Consider the following 18059-nt stretch of genomic DNA (forward strand, 5'->3'; position numbering starts at 1 on the left):
ATTAAGTACGGAAGAAGTAATTAGGGACTTGGGGACCCAAGTAGATAGTAATCTCTCCTTTGACAATCACGTTGCCAAAGTAGTTAGAAAGACCTTCTATATAGCCCACCTTATCACAAAAGGGTTCACATCTAGATCAAGAGAGGTCATTGTGCCCGTCTACTCATCACTTATCAGGCCCATAATTGAATACAATGCCCCATTTGGGATGTACCTTACCCGACACCTGCAGCAACTGGAAAGACCCCAAAAGTACCTCACGAAGAGGATCAAGGGACTCAAACAGATGCCCTATGCACTTCGGCTAAAGAAACTCCAGCTCTACTCAGTGGCGTACCGCCTTCTCAGAGGCGATCTGTGTCTGATGTATAAAGCCATGTCCAACCCAGAATTAATGGACATGCTCCACCTCAAGAAGCTACACACTTCAGGGACTTGAACCTCAGCACAAAAATAAATAGGACATGCTGGAGGGACAGATTCATATCCCAGAGGCTCCCCTCACTCTGGAACAAAATCCCAATCCATATTAGGCAGAGTCCCTCACTGACCCTATTCAAGAGAAATCTTGACGAGTGGATGGGAGACCGTAAGTTTACCCCTGGGATCTCCTCTGTGTCCTTGCTAGACAGAGGTACAGTGAACTAACCTTAATATGGCTACCTTCTGTGACCTACTAAACAGAGGCACAGTCAACTAATCTAAAAGGGTGGCAAAAGCCAAATACACTCTGGCTAGGCTTATAAGTGCCCTAGGGCAGATAGCCTAGTATCAACCTATGAACCTATATATACATGGTTCCACTTCACAATATCGAATTACTGAAAACTTGAACTTCATATGGTCGAGACCATATGATCAAGTTTTCAGTAACTCGAAATTAGGAAGTGAAATAAAAAAAAACCTCAAACACATTATTTCTGCAGGGGGGCAAGCCCCCCTACACCCTCCCTACTTAAATATACCATCTCCATGATAGCTCTATAGTGAGGAAGAAGGAGATCTCCTGTTCTGCGCTTCTGCATACAGCGTGGCACGTGAGATTTCCCTTTTCCCCACTGTAATGCGATCTCGAAGTTGGTATATTTAAGTAGGGGAGTGTGGGCGGAGCATGGGGGCTTGCTCCCCCTGGAGAAACAATGTGTTTGTTTTTTTTTTTTAATTACACTTCGTAATTTCAAGTTACTGAAAACTCGATCATATGGTCTCGACCATATGAAGTTCGAGTTGTCAGTAATTTGATATTGTGAAGTGGAACCATATATATATATATATATATATATATATATATATATATATATATATGTATATATATATATATATGTATATATATATATATATATATATATATATATATATATAGATACACACACACACACACACACACACACACACACACACACACACACACACACACACATATATATATATATATATATATATATATATATATATATATATATATATAAACACCCTCTATTTGTCTTTTGAAGTATTTTGATTATGGCTGCTGTCTTTATTCTATTTTTCTGTCCTGTACATATGTTCTATTATTTTTTCTTCATATGCTTTCTCTTGTAGACCCTACACTGTCTGTGATATCTCTGTTTACACAGACTCCATTCTGTTAGTGTCTTTGCATAGGTGTTATCTCTAGAACTGAACACTATTCTTTATGTATATTCTCACTGTATTTGCATCTGTAATCATAAAACAAGTAATCTCCGTGGTATCCCCGAAGTCTAAAAACAACTCACTAAAGTGTAGTGGGTCTAAAAACAAAACAGTGTAAGAAACTTCTCTGTGTGGAAAATTTTCAGTCCATATATTTCTAGTTAATCACTGTATATTAATCAGATCAGACAATAGTAGTAGAAGTAGCGAACGTAAACTCGTCAAGTCAAAAAGTAATAATAGAAAATATATAATTCTACAGCATTACTAAGTATTCGAAAGTAATCCAAGCAAGGCAGGCATTCTGTTTCCAGTCGAAAATCCTTTATTAAGTACACAGACAAGCGATCCAAGTAAAACAAAACTAGAGTAATAATTTCCTCACAAGCTTTCTAAATATATATATACTTTTTATCAGGCATGGGAGTGGTTTATTGTGCTGTAAAACAAAGTGTTATTGGTACACATGTTAAATTCACATACCTTCCCCCATCAGTGTGACATTCGAGCTGGTCCTGCCCTACCTAGTAGCTGTCATAATAATATATAGCCCTAATGTACTTTAATGGTACATCTTATTTAACCAAATTATTAAGTAGATTATTAAGTCTGTGATTTTATACAAGGCAATATACTACATGGCTGGAAATATATCAACATTAGTTCATTTTGCGATAAAAAATTATATATAAATATATACATATACATTTTGCATGTAAAAATCAGTTTCTATTTTCATAACCTATTATTAACAAAGATCGCTTTCATCCTTCTAGACTTCTTCAGGTCTGTGTACAAGAACCCTAAAAACCTATATAATTGTATAATTAGTTAGTATTGTTATTACCATAATTTTTAATAAAGTGGAAAAAAGAGAACAAGAAAAAAATAAAAATAAAAAAATATATATATGATGATGGAAACAAAATATACACTTAAATTTCAAATGATTTAAAATAGTATTTAAAACCAATTTGTAGAAAAAAATAAAATACAATTAGTCATGTAAACAATGTGGCAATTTTCTAAGTTCCAGTGCACTTTTAATTGAACAGTAGTAGTTTAGTCCAACCTTTCTAAAAGAGTTCAGCTTTAATTGCCACATGAGTTCATGTTTCTCCAGAATATTTGGGATGTCTCATTCAAGATCACCCATGTCTATGCGATCCAGGATCTGGAACTTAAAACCGGTGTGTCTTTTATGAAGAGAAAGGTGTTTGGCTAGTGCATTATTTTTACATCCAGAGTGGATTTCTGACAGATGACATGAAATCCTTTGCTTGAGTTTATTTACAGTCTTGCCCACATAGAATGCATCACATTCATTGCACTGTGCCCTGTAAATTACTTTTTTAGTGTTACAGTCACCCCCTGCACTGGTTTTAATGATCTTCTTTAAATAAGGGCAATAAAAACTATCACCTTGCTGTATAAATATACAAAATGTACTCAACCTCCCCAGTAGAAAAATGTTAAGTAATCCCACAGAGAATAACAAATGCAAAAATAGCTGCATCCTGACATACACTTTGGATTATCGCAGTATCAAAAATATTATTGAAGAAAACTGGGACATTGTCACAGGAAACCCTTTTCTGATTAACATCTTAGGTGAAGCCCCATCATTTGTTTATAGGAAGGCCAGGAATATTAGAAGTTGTGTTGAATTTAAACCTAGACCATGTGAGAAAAGCACTAAAAGATGTGAAACTAATTGTACATTTTGTATATTTATACAGCAAGGTGATAGTTTTTATTGCCCTTATTTAAAGAAGATCATTAAAACCAGTCAGGGGGTGACTGTAACACTAAAAAAGTAATTTACAGGGCACAGTGCAATGAATGTGATGTATTCTATGTGGGCAAGACTGTAAATAAACTCAAGCGAAGGATTTCATGTCATCTGTCAGAAATCAGCTCTGGATGTAAAAATAATGCACTAGCCAAACACCTTTCTCTTCATAAAAGACACACAGGTTTTAAGTTCCAGATCCTGGATCACATAGACATGGGGGATCTTGAAGGAAACATCCTGAATATTCTGGAGAAACATGAACTCATGTGGCAATTAAAGCTGAACTCTTTTAGAAAGCCTGGACTAAACTACTACTGTTCAATTAAAAGTGCACTGGAACCTAGAAAATTGCCACATTGTTTACATGACTAATTGTATTTTATTTTATTTTTTTCTACAAATTGGTTTTAAATACCATTTTAAATCATTTGAAATGTAAGTGTATATTTTGTTTCCATCATCATACATATATTTTTTTTATTTTTATTTTTTTCTGGTTCTCTTTTTTTCTACTTTATTCAAAATTATGGTAATAACAATACTAACTAATTATACAATTATATAGGTTTTTAGGGTTCTTGTACACAGACCTGAAGAAGTCTAGAAGGATGAAAGCGATCTTTGTTAACAATAGGTTATGAAAATAGAAACTGATTTTTACATGCAAAATGTATATGTATATATTTATATATAATTTTTGATCGCAAAATGAACTAAGGTTGATATATTTCCAGCCATGTAGTATATTGCCTTGTATAAAATCACAGACTTAATAATCTACTTAATAATTTGGTTAAATAAGATGTACCATTAAAGTACATTAGGGCTATATATTATTATGACAGCTACTAGGTAGGGCAGGACCAGCTCGAATGTCACACTGATGGGGGAAGGGATGTGAATTTAACATGTGTACCAATAACACTTTGTTTTACAGCACAATAAACCACTCCCATGCCTGATAAAAAGTATATATATATATATATATTTAGAAAGCTTGTGAAGAAATTATTACTCTATTTTTGTTTTACTTGGATCGCTTGTCTGTGTACTTAATAAAGGATTTTCGACTGGAAACAGACTGCCTGCCTTGCTTGGATTACTTTCGAATACTTAGTAATGCTGTAGAATTATATATTTTCTATTATTACTTTTTGACTTGACGAGTTTACGTTCGCTACTTCTACTACTATTGTCTGATCTGATTAATATACAATGATTAACTAGAAATATATGGACTGAAAATCTTCCACACGGAGAAGTTTCTTACACTGTTTTGCATCTGTAATCATCAGACTTTTTATGTCAGACTGAAAAACCCAACAGATGCAGTACAGAAAAAAACATTACTATACCCTAGCATTATCATAAATATTAATCACATTCTAATTAATGTGCCATTCTATATATGACTGTAATATCTATATTTATTTGTGAATGCTGACTTTGTTTGCAGTATTCATAAAACCTTGTGCATACTGATATACAATTGTATAATTATAAATAAATAAAAAACATAAGAAAAGTAGCAGCATGTAAAAGCTTGTAAAAAAAAAAATAATAAAAAACCCTTAATAATACTGGGGCTGTTAGATGCTGTATACTAACTTTTGATAAACGTTCATTAAGCCCTAGTTATATCAGCCTTTTTATGCAGAGAAACCTTTTCAATATTGATTTTGATCTTGTCTTTTTAAATTCTGTCTAACATTCATTAATATATGACCTGTATCACCTGATCTATAATCATGTGACCTACTCTGCATGTATTTAAGGAAGATATGTTAAGCAATAAACTAGATTTCTGAAGAAGTCTATTACAATTTTGTAGAAGAAAGTGCTTAATCTTGTTTATTAAAGTGTTTCTTGTATGGATTGCTGTTGACGTGGCGCAGTGTTTTTATAAGATTGCACTTCCCCTTGGGATGAAATCAAAACACTCAGTGAAAACCCATGTAAACACGGAGAGGATTTGCAGATTGTACAATGACTGTGTTATGAGCAAGCAATTCTAACCACTGCACCAAAATTGCAGACAAATAACTTGTGAGCTACAGCAGATGAAGTATTAATTATACTTTTAAGTGCTAAGGATTAGATGACACAGAAATGAGCTGACAGTATTGTTTGTGTCTTTCGGCTTTTCCCGGTTAGGGGTCACCACAGCGGAACTCCGGTCCGCTTAATGATTGGCAGTAGATTTTTACGTGCTGGCTTGCCGGGCCTAATGCACAACCTTCAACGAAGGAACGCCCATTCACTCATGTCGCCACACAGAAGACGCTCTAACTAAGAATCGAATGAGCAACATCTAACTGTGAGGCGACAATGCTAACGCAGCACCACCACCACAGTATAAATGAGCTGACAGTATAATAATTTTAAATACTATTAACCAAAGGCCATTAAAGAGTTTTGACTTGAAATTTCAAGGATCATTCATGGCTTAAGATGCCAAATTCCATTCAGTTAAAAATGTGTCTCCTCTTAAACAACCAGCTTGCTTCAGGATTAATGGTTGTTAAATATGCGGTTTTTATATCTTTGTGTTTCATGTTGTTCTCTTATTTGACTTCAACATAATGTTAACTGACAATGCAATGTCTGACTGGGACTCCTCTTCATCATGTGATCCAACTTTCCCCACCCACTTCTCTTCTGTGTTTTAAGTTTTCCCACTAATTCCTTTCAGTGTTTCAACTTTTCAATCCCTCTTCCCTCCTATGTTTCAACTTTTACTCAATTCTCTCCTGTGTTCCAGTCCCCTGTCCTCACACTTTTGTTTTGTTTTCATTTTGTTGCATCGAATAAAACTGTTCTTATAAAACAAAAGAAACATTCAGGATTGTAATTCAGGAAGTGACAATGTGGGTTTGAATGATTCATACCAGAGAATAACATTTAGGAAATAGTGCAATATGTGCATTTTACTAGAACTGTATGCGAGATCTTAAATCTTTTTGTGATTTTGTATGTGTTTAAGTTTGAAATAATGTTACTCAGAACAGAATTTTAGGAGTTGTCTGAGGTTGCATGTACTTTCAGTGTTCTGTTCTGGAGTCAGAATCTCTGTTTTGGGACAGAAGTGCGGTGTTTTCACTTGCGTGTGAATGATTGTGTAATATTATTATTATTACATATTCCTTTCATCATGGAGAATATAAGGTACAGAGCCTTGAAGATCACATTCCTCCACAAAAATACAGAAACATTGCATTTTCTACAAAAAAAAGGGGGGGGGGGTGAGTGGGAATGGGGCCTTTACTGCAAAAAAAGTGGTACAGTGCAATAGTTATGGTTCATTTTACACCCACAAAACTAGACATTAGGAAATGTTTTTCCTACTGCTAGACTCAGAACAACCCTTAACTTGGAACTCACATGTTTATCTCTTCATTTAAATCATAACCCAGTTTTTCAGCCTCCAAAATGTAATAATACACATAATCGTACTGTAACATTATCAGCAGGGTGGTCATTTAGCTCGGGTAGCAGCCTCGTGACATAGCAACCTGTTTCTGTCTGTTTGTATCAAAAAGTGAGGAAGCAGTGGGTGCTTATGGCTTTCAGATACAAAATACAAACTAGTCCTGTTAGAAGGTTTCAATAGTCTTCTCTTAGATACTAACTGTTTGCATCTCTGAGTAAAGATACCGCTTTACTTTTTCATTTTTTTATTTTTTTGAAGTTTGAAATAATGTTGCTCAGAACATAATTTTAGGAGTTTAAGGCAGTGTTCATGGTTTTCAGCTACAAAATACAAGGTAGTCTTGGAAGAGAGCTCCAAAGGCTTCTCTCAGATGAATATTAATCGTGAGTGTCTCCGGCAAAAACAACACAAACAATCATTTTGAGGCTTTCTGGATCACACCATCCCGCAAGCCATGTTTGCCTTACAAACACAAGGTGCAGGGTTTGAGTCTCACAAGGGATAACTGGCTAGGCTTAAAAAATGGCTTGCAAGGGCAGTTAGCCTAGTACTAATCTATGAACCTATGACTTACATATAGTACATATAAATGTATGCATTGTTTTATAATGACATTACCATGACTGAGAATGTATTAAATACAGAACAGAAATGATCGACAAATAATGCACTGGACTAAAGTGCTAATAATTATTTCATTACATCGGGCTACCAAACAGCTGTTAAATACTGACAGTCAGAAAAGACACAGCAGTAATCTAATCAATCAGCTGCTGTTAAATAGTTATTAGTAAAAACTGAGCCCACACAAGAATTATATCCTAAATCATTCTTTCATGTTAACTATGCTTGGAAGATCGGAGCTGAACAATCCAAAGACAAGGAAAATAAAATAAAATTAGCACAAGCTTACCTCTGCCGTGAGGGGATTACAGTCATGTGTGTGACTATTAAAGGGTCCCTGCGTTAATAAAAAGGGTGATGTGCCCATATCAAGGAGGGGGTAATTCACCAGTACCACTTTGCTGAAGTTGAACTTGTAGGTGAAGCGCTTTCCCTTTGTTTTGTGCAGGATCCGTTTGTTGTAGTAGTACCTGTAAAGCAAAACACGGGCATATGTGAGAGCGACATCACAATCCAGCTGCATATGTGTCAGTTCTGGAACTTTTGACAGTCTTTCTTTAGTATTCACTACTTGCATAGCTTTGTAATCTTTATCATATTTTATTCTAAATAAATTAAGATATTTAGCTGTTTTATATTTTGTAAATCTCCTTTTAAAAGTACCTATAGTACTGAAAAGTTATGCCAAACACTTGCATATTCAGAAAATAAGTACAAGATTTATAAATGGAAAATGAAAGGCTCATTTTCTCAGATTAGCTTATTAAAACATTAATCCCCCTTCATCTTAATAAAGCAGAGATAGTTTTTTGTAGGAAATGACCTTGTGCCTTGCATTACAGTATTCAAATGCCTTATGACTAGTTCTTTGCTAAAAGTCACTTCTGACTAATTATTTTCAGTTACAAATGCATAATGAAACCAGTTCAGATTTACAATATTTCAAAGAATGTTGTTTTTGCAAATCCCATTACCACAAAGCTGATTGATCAAACTGCCATTTTGTTGAAACATCAATTATAATAAAACTATATCAGTCTGTGAAATGTTGTGTACATGCAGTGTGTGTGTGTGTGTGTGTGTGTGTGTGTGTGTGTGTGTGTGTGTGCGTGTGTGCGTGTGTGCCTGCGTGTGCATGTGTGCATGCGCGCATGTGTGTGTGTGTGTATGTGCGTGTGTGTGTGTGCTGACTAGGCTTCTCACATACAGATAAAGAAAGAAGATGTAAACATGTCTTCTCTGAGGTTACTACCCTTCCTTAATGTTATGTGATCTTGGAGTAGTAACATAGCAGCATATAAATAGGAAGTTAGGAATCTGTGAGGGATGAGGCCTGCTGGGCAGCTTGCCCCTACAAAAATATGACCTTATGTTGCACTTTTATGTAGTTTGCCATTTTGGGAGATTTCAAATTCAGTAAACAAATTTTGTGATGCAATGAGATTTGCCAAAGCAACGTTCAGCAAGCTGCCATAAACCCACTAAAACATTGCTGGCGCTGCTATGTCAATGCACTTAGACAAAGTTTATTTCCTGATAGTGTCACAGTGATTTTAAAATGACTGCAGTCCATTTCTAATGCTTAAACATTCAGTTACTCAGTTCTTAGCAGCATGTTCAGCTACAGGTGACTCAACACTTCATTTGTAAATGAATATGAATTAATATACCCTATCTATTGCTTCACAGGATTCAAGTTTTTTAACTAATGGTCCTACAGTTTTCTGACTTGAAATAAGGCTGCACAAAAAGTGTGTAGATTTCTGATCACTCAGGTATAAGATAAGGTGATTTATAACCTTGTGGTGGACTGTCGATGCCATATACAATCAGTTTCTGTGTGACCCTGCTGTGCTATTGGATGACTGTTTGCTGCAAACGGATAAAGTCCCTGCTGTGGTGGGATTCCTCATATGTGTGTGAGCTTAATGCTAACAATGGAACAGTGCAATGTTAACTCCTCACCTCTAAGGTTATCAATGGAACAGTGCAATGTGTTAACTCCTCACCGCTAAGGTTATCAGTGCTCACCTTTTCTAATCCATATTTGATTCTTAGCATTTTTTCGCTCATGGCTATATATCTTTTTCATGTATTTTTGTTCATGGATATATATTTTTTCATGTTACACTTGTGATGGAGACAAACACCTGCCTATTTGGTAGGGGTGGTGCCACAGCTATTACCTTTGGTATTATATCCACATCCTTCTTTGGTTTCTATAATACTGGTGGTGCCCACATTAAGCTTATACACAGTGACTCTGCAGCTGCTGTGAAAAGCCTTACCTATATATGGGTGGTTCTGCATAACAGAACCCTATCTGGTACCCTCTGTAGGAAAGGTAAAGAGCACCAGGTAGTTGCTGCCATCCTACCTTACTTCTCAAAGAACATGTAGAGCCACGGGATGGCTGCCAGTTCGATCTGCCAGCCTGACAATTTGATCTGTGTTCATGCCACTGTAAAAAGAAAACTAAACTGTATCCTTCCTTCATGAGCATTGCTGAACCCTGAAACAATGGCAGTGCAATACATAGGCTAGTGATAAGCTCTTGAGGACAGCATCAGATCTCATTCTGTCCCTGAGAATGTATATGTAGGTTCAGGGGTGAGTGCTGTCTGTACATGTACATATATGGAGGATAAAGATATGAATTTAGATGTGTGCTTATGAATATGTGTGCAGCATGCTGTGTGTATTATGGTTTCTGTTCACACTTCGTTCAGCATTGTGTTAACCAGAGTCATAGCAGAATGCTGCAGTCGTCCTATAAAACCATTGCAGGGAACCCTGTTAGGGCACTGAACAAAGCTACGGAGCTGCAACCACAAGAGAAGGCAGCTTGAGCTCTCATTAAGCAATTAGAGCTCAGATAATTTATAATAATTAACAGCACAAGACAGGATTAACTGGACTGGGCCCCAGCCAAATAGTTCTCAGCTCTCTGGAAATGAATGAAACAAATTGACTCGTGGCTATTAGCACCAACGCTGAGCGGGCTTTTTTGCTTAGTGTTGTATATGGGCTGTTTGAGTACTCATCTATAAGGCAGGAAGTTGTAATTGTTGTCACAGAATAAACAAATCTCATTAACTGTGGTCAGGTGACTAACACTGGTACTGACTGGCATGAGTTAATACAGCTTTCATACAGGAAACTGAATCTGTTGCGTGCTGCAGTTAGGAGGAGCAAACATTAATCTTGCTGTAAATTTCAAGGAGAGGGAATATTTATTTGTAGCAGATGAAACAAATGTTTCTTGTCATGATTATATGCAGTGCTAACATCAATGTTACTGTGTTTATATATTATAATCAATATGATTCAAAGTGAATCATGACATTAATACACTACAGTCATACCTATCAACTCTTCCTTCAAGAATTCCGGACAAAACCAAAAATAGTTGGGGAACAAAGGCTCAAAATCATATTATTCCGTCTCACCTAAAAAAGTTAGCACATTTTGCATCAATATGCATTTTCTGAATTTTAACTTTAAAACTCTAATGGTCTATCCTTATTGACTGACTGTAATCCTCAGAGATTTTCCAGGAGAAATAAATATTTTACAAGAGATAGGGTAAAAATATGAGGCAAAATCAGGGGAATTCAGCAAAATCAAGAACAGCTGAGAGGCAAGGTTCCATAAGACGCTTGGTTTGTGCTGTACTATGGAAACATTTCATTTGCTAAAGGAAGGCACTGCTTATCTGACACTGCAGACAAGTGGGACAGACTCATGCATTGTCACTTGTTACAGTGAAGCTTGGCTAGCCCAAAAAAAGCAGTTGTAAGATTATAAATGCACCGCAGGTCTCTGAGAAGCTTTGCACTACCTGACTAGGGCAGAGGTTCAGGTTAGTTGGTAGTTATCATTCTGGAGGCCTGGCTATAACATTAGCACTTGAGTCACTGATTTAGATTGTGAAACGGATAAAAGGAGGAAAGGTTTTACAGGGCATATTGTACCTATGTGTACATGAATTCATGTAATATGTCACCACAGTTTTATAGCACAAGAGAAGGGAATGAAAAAGATCCATTTTCTTTAAATATAGTCCTATTTAGTTTAAGGTACTGTAATATATGACTCATCCAATTGAAAGGACAGCTCATCCCTATCAGAAAGCCATCATTAAAAAGTTAATGAATCCTATTCTGTTCATTCTATTTGAATCTGAGCACAGATGCATTTATATGTTTGTAGTTTATTATTTATTTCTATTTATAGCAGTTTCTTTTTTTTTTTCCAGTGGGGTCGGTGGTAAGATGGACAAATCCTTGACTGTGACCTTGAGTTTGAATAGTGGACCTGATTACTGAGTTGTTGGCTGCAGTGGATGGGAATGAGTGGCATAAATGCTGCCTCATCCATCCTGGGGGCAAGTGGCCTTTCTTGACAGAGCTACAGCAGGCCACAGTGAAGACTGGGGTTCTAGCCCTACCACAGTGTTGAATGAGAAGCACCAGCAGACGTGTTTGTGTGTTGGGGAGCATGTGACATGAATGCATATATTTACCATGTTTATTTCATTTCATGCAGTGTATGCAGTAGTGAACAATAAGAAAAGTACATACCTGCTTGACCTTGCTGACCTGCCTCAATCTGACTCATAACTCCATTAAGTAAAATGAATATAACCAATCCTGGGAATAAATGAGTTAGGAGGGCAAGGAAGGGGCTTGAGGGATGAGTTGGAGAGGCACAAAATACATTTTCATACTAAATCTCATGTTATTCTTTTGTGATGTTTATGTTTTTCAGTCATTTATAAATTGCCTATGTTTATGTACCCAAATAAAAAGGGAAATAAATAATCCACAAGCAAACTAAAAAAATGGAAATATGACTGCGATAGAGAAGTTTAAAACAAAAATAAATTAAAAGAACACTTTTATCTTCAACACTGAAATGAGACTTCTTAGTAAGGAATGAAATGTGTACTTCTTGAAAAATGCAGAAAAACTATGGCAAATAGTAACTTTTTCTAAATTGTCATTACAAATGCCCAGTTATAACTGCACCACCTGATGCAAGCTAGCCATAACCAATGTCTAGTTATAACTGTACCTAATAGAAGGGATAGTGGCTATATGGTAATTATTTGTTGCACCTATTGTTAAATGCCGACTATAGCCCTTATGAGTGAAGCTTAAGAGGTTAAAATGTGCTTCTGCAAAATGCAAGAAAGATTAATGCCCAGCTGTAAACTGTCTAGCCTCACTTTTTATAGTATGTCATCTCCTATGAGTGGATAAATGAACTCTCATCCCACCGACCACACATTCTTTAAACAGTTTTAAGCCACACACCGATTTTCTTTTACCACTGAATTCATGGGAAAGTCATTTCTGATTTATGCATGCATACTCTGACAGCACTGCATGCACTTTGCTGGCATCATTGTCTTTCAAGAGTGTCTAAACAGACAGGGCACGTTAGTAGCTTATATAATACAGATACTGCAGTTTAATAGTTCAGATACCCTGTGTTTTGTAAGATAAAAATATCCCATCATGCCTGTATGTGCTTACTAAAACCCAGCCATAAACCTTACATCTTGTAGTCCTGAGATATCTACTCAAACCGTGGGCCACTTCTAACAAATCCTCTTATTAGCATTCCTTATGATCCAAGTGGATCAGCACCCAGACCATTAAAGTCACTAAGATCAGTTCTAGATGTGCATATGATAAATCCCCATAGCTCCTTGCATAGCTCTCCTAATACTAGATGGCCTTTATTAGAATATCAGACACAAAGCTAAAACTCCATTTACCTGATTAGCATATTATCCATAAAGTTTACAATATTTTTTAGATCAGGCAGAATGCACAAAGGTGTTGGCGGTGTTGTAATAGTTTTTAAAAACATGTTCACCTGCTCATTCCACCCTGCACAGCTAACCTTATTTGATTCAGTTTTACTCTCTCTTTCTCTCTCAGATGTAACCCTCCCAAACAAGTCACCATAAGTTGATACTGTTTCCCTCCTCGCACCTCTAAAATCACTACAAAACAAACCTTATCATGGCTCATGAGCAAAACACACCACAAAATAGTACTTTTAGATGATTTCTGTTGCAACACTTACCTAGCATCCTAGTCATACTCCAATCCACCAATGCAGTTATTTGCCTTGACTCAGTATAACTAACCACAAAGGTAGATAAGGTTACTGGAAAACAAAGTATCTTTGACCAGATCTTTTGTTTTCCAGTTCTTTTTGCCTGATTACCTGATGACCATCAGCCATCCACCAATCAATCTTTAGCCCATTCATTTTCCGGGAAGTGGGACACCTTTAATCTCCCTGAAGTGACAGACAAGCAGAAGAAGTCATCATACAGGCAAGCAGTGAGGTTGCTTGCGTCCCACTCTGTGCCAATGCTTCTACCTTACAGTAGGAACTGGGATCTCCCTTGCTGCAGTGGCTCAAGAAGCTAACTTCACCCCTTCCAACATGTGGGCTTCCTGTATTTGAGGGTGGACCCTAATTGCTGAAAGGCCAGAGAATTATGTGACACCTCTGCTCTCATAACTTCATCACCTTCTGAGATGAGACATAGGAGTATTTCTTAATTGTTTAACCTTAGCCTAGGTGACTGATGTGCACATCTGCCTTGCTGATAGGACTTATAATGCCTTTAATCTGCACAGGCACGCATCTACATATCCTCACTAAAGGAAACTGTTAATTTCCTGGTGATTATTCCAAGCACATTTCCCTAATCTGTTGCTGCTTACAGGGTGCTTACACACATGGCATTGGAGAGCAGTAACTGGAGTGCCACCTCACCACATGATGAATGAGCTGGCATCAGCCACTCAGTCCTGCTCACTCCTACTAGGTTCCTCCAGAATCTGAGCTGCTACTCAAATAATCTTGCTTTTAGATGGAAATGACCAAACAAAAAAATCTTGCACCATGAAACTGCAACCACATCACTTTACTGTAGAGGTAATAATTAAAAATGTGTAAATTCCACAACTGTATCGTTCCTCCTTTGTTTGTAAAATCCCAAGCAAGCACCTTAAAACAGATATTGTAAGCTGTTCACTCCATTCTATTACACATCCATCTTTACTATCATTGGCTCCCCACTAACTGATAAACTCATAACCACTAATTATTATTGTCTGTTCTCTGGACATTCATCTTACACCTACTACTGTATATCCTTAAAATGCAGCAACTGGTTAGAGTTCAAAGACAGACTTTCTTACACAACTCTATTTCCCAGTCATTCCTACATCACCCTGAAAATTGCCCTCCGTCAGCTTACACATACATTTGTGCTGCGCGTCTTTACTCCCTTCCTATCTGCAATAAATTCCTTACCAAATCTCTACATAATAAAAGTTGTTATGCTGACTTGCATTTCTGCAACACAGCATGACAAGCATGCAACAACACTTAACTTCCTTCAGGAGCACCACTAATGCACTTAATAGGACCTCTACAAGTTAATACTTTTTCTAACCCTAACAACAATCTGACTGTGCTCATCTTAAATCTCTAATACATAGTTTTACTGTGCACATTTTCTCCTTTGGTCTTTCATGAAAATGGGATCTACCCAGTTGGAGTTTCCTGGTCAATATAATCAATATAATCAATAATTAAAGACATAAATGATGAACAAGTCACGCCCTTAATACATGCACAATGCTACTAGTGCCAGTCAAGAGATAAGTTTTCTTATTACTAATTATAAGAAACTGAACCTGTTCATCCTTTGAGCCTTTTGTGCTGCAGCCCTAGGAATACTATTTCACTGCAATAGACAGTGATTTAAAATGAGGCAATAACACACATTTGGTTCATATCATCACTCATACTGTCATTTACTGACTTAAGTGATAGCATGTGTTTTCTATTTTTTTTTAATTCATTAAAAAGGTAAACTGATTAGGCACCAACTTTTTCAGAGTGACTGGGAGTACTATCTAGTTAAAATACTTGCTCAAAGTCATATTCTAGGTTAATGGAGAATGAGAGAATCCAACCCTGAACTACACCATGATGCTTGAAGTGCCAGACTATACTGGGCTTCAATAACTCTTCTTAATGAAAGGCTACACTGCCATTTGACTGGTTCACAGGATAAAATACATTTAAGCTTGCCTAGACTTTCCTTAATATCTTTATCATGTTTGCTACCCTCCCTTGTGGTTGTTTGATGGCTTCACCATACTTTGTTACAACTAAATTTATTTCAGTTACACTTTCTAGAAATTGCAGGCATAGTAGCAACACTGTAGCTGTGCAACATGCTCTCTGCTTCTAAGTGGGTAGTTGATCTTTTAAGTTATTTCTACATGTTGCCCCTGTGAGATGCAGAAAAAGGTTCCACTTTTAGTTAGGTAACTTTAAAGTCTAACAGCTCTATTTGCCTTCACAATGCAGAGGAAATATATAGGTTGTGTTTGTCAAGGTTTCACTGAGTTGCTGCATGCTTTTTTTCTGAAAATTGCAAAATATGGGGACATTTATGAAAGAAACAATTCTTCTATGCATAAAACAAGTAATGTGTTTGTATAAAGTTTGGTAGTTGACACAAATATACATTTTATAAAAGTAGCTTGTTTGCATAACAACGTCTTGAAATTAAGCACTGGTATTGTTCTCTGTGTGAACACATATAAAATTCCAGTCAGAATCTGTCTCACCATTTGTTATCATTTGTGTTTGATTTTTACCTAAACACAGGAGAGAACCCAAGATTAATTTCCAAGCAAGCACTGAGGCTGCTTACACACTGTGTATCAATTCCAAAGTAAATGGAATCATCTGACTGTACTCAGTAGTACATAAATATCCATTAATCCATTATCTGCTCCCTCTGGCCAAGATGAGGAAGTACCCACCACTCATTAGGAGTGCATTATTGTCTACAACTGCATTTGTCAATCTAAGTAGGAAGGGCACCCATACTTTACCATGCAGTAACTTGGGGTTCATGAATATTCATTGGGTAATCAGTCTCCCAATTCTTTATAGCTGTACTGTAGCTTCTGCTGTGCATTTTGTTATTTACCCTAACATTCTACTCTGGGGTGCAATTATCCTGCCTTTTGACACTAATTTATTCCCATTTTTGATCTAAAATAAAAAGGAGTGTTTTTCTGAATCGGGTTATGCTTGACTTTTCATCATTAAAGGGGAGTATTTCATTCACAGATTTACATTTAGATACAAGACAATATTTAAGAAAAAATTTGTTTTTTTTTATACACAGATTGGCAGAACACAATTGTAAACAGGTTCCATTTCACTATATATTAGATTTTTACAGTTTATCTGTGTTCTTAGGTGCATTATATATTGCAAAAATGAAATAATGAACGGGTAAAAGAGAAGAGATGAAATGTGAGGTGCAGGTAAGTAGTTGGCTAATAAAATAGTTAAGAACACTTGACAGAAGATGAGGAAGCTATGATACCGTATGCTTAGTTATAGCAAGGCATTCTAGTAATCCCCGACTGCTAGCAATCAATTTGTTTCCTGTCACAGCTATGCAGTACTACCAGATAAAAAGTCAACACCTGGCATCATCCATCTGCATTTTCTCACAAAACATGCAGGAAGAAGAAAAGGAAAAAAACAGACTTCAGCAAACTTTAAGTAGGTGGGTATCGGAGAAAGTTACCATTATGGTCCTGTTTACAGTCTGTTATACAGCCCATACAAAGACAAAAATATTTGTTTTAACATGCTGGAAGCAGATTTCTATCACCCTCCAACTTTAACTTTGAAATCACCCCTTTAAGGCTTTACAGAACTGGATATTCAGAGTATTGATTATGTATTCATTATTGCTCATGCGACAGTGATGGATTCAAAAAGCACCCAACTCCTATCTAGTGAATAGAGACAGGTGAAGCAGGTGGCATTATTTATTTATTTTCTTTTGGCTAGCTGGAGACAGAGGCAGTTTATGACAGTCTTATTAATGAGTTTCTCCAGTATTTTTTCTAGATCTGGAAATGTAAGGTGCAGCCCGTTTGATTTTAAAGTGTAATGTAATGCTTCTCATGCAGATGTGTTTTACAGTTAATTTTATTTCTGGGTGTATTCCTGATGGTAAAACTGCAAGTCATTTAAAAAAAAAGATTATGAAAGAGCATGACATGTATTTTGGTGTTTTACTTTCACTGTTGACTCAGTTTTTACTTATGACCACATCCACAAAATGATATCAACTTAGATATTAGCAATGATTTACATTCCAGCAAAGCATTCTGGGTAACAGAAGATACCATCTTTCTTTAGGGAAACAGCTGCTTACTTACATTATACTGCTCTAATAAATCAGCACATGTATTAATTTTCAATGTAAGGTGTTACACCTGTAAAATTGTAAAAATGTTGCTGCAATTAGCATGGAAAAACAGAGGCTTATATACTAATGCATGTAGTGAGGCATTGTGGATTCAGTCTTTTATGATATCATGCCAGGAGTTTTTAGTTTCAAGAACATTTTCATGAGGCCTCCCTTATCAAAAAATGATTTTGAAAAATAACATA

The 18059-nt window shown here is 36.3% G+C and overlaps 1 protein-coding gene across 1 annotated transcript in view; it reads right to left on the reverse strand.

Moving 5' to 3' along the window:
• ERFL (ETS repressor factor like) overlaps positions 1-18059 on the reverse strand; it is a 423602-nt gene that overhangs the window by 188423 nt on the left and 217120 nt on the right. Inside the window, exon 3 of the mRNA XM_044079423.1 lies at positions 7813-7993. Within this exon, the coding sequence (XP_043935358.1) occupies positions 7813-7993 (181 nt within the window). The remainder of the gene's footprint in view (positions 1-7812; positions 7994-18059) is intronic.

This window comes from Protopterus annectens, chromosome 8.part0, assembly GCF_019279795.1.
Source record: "Protopterus annectens isolate FY-2018-M chromosome 8.part0, PAN1.0, whole genome shotgun sequence".
NCBI classification, from domain to species: Eukaryota; Metazoa; Chordata; order Ceratodontiformes; family Protopteridae; genus Protopterus; species Protopterus annectens.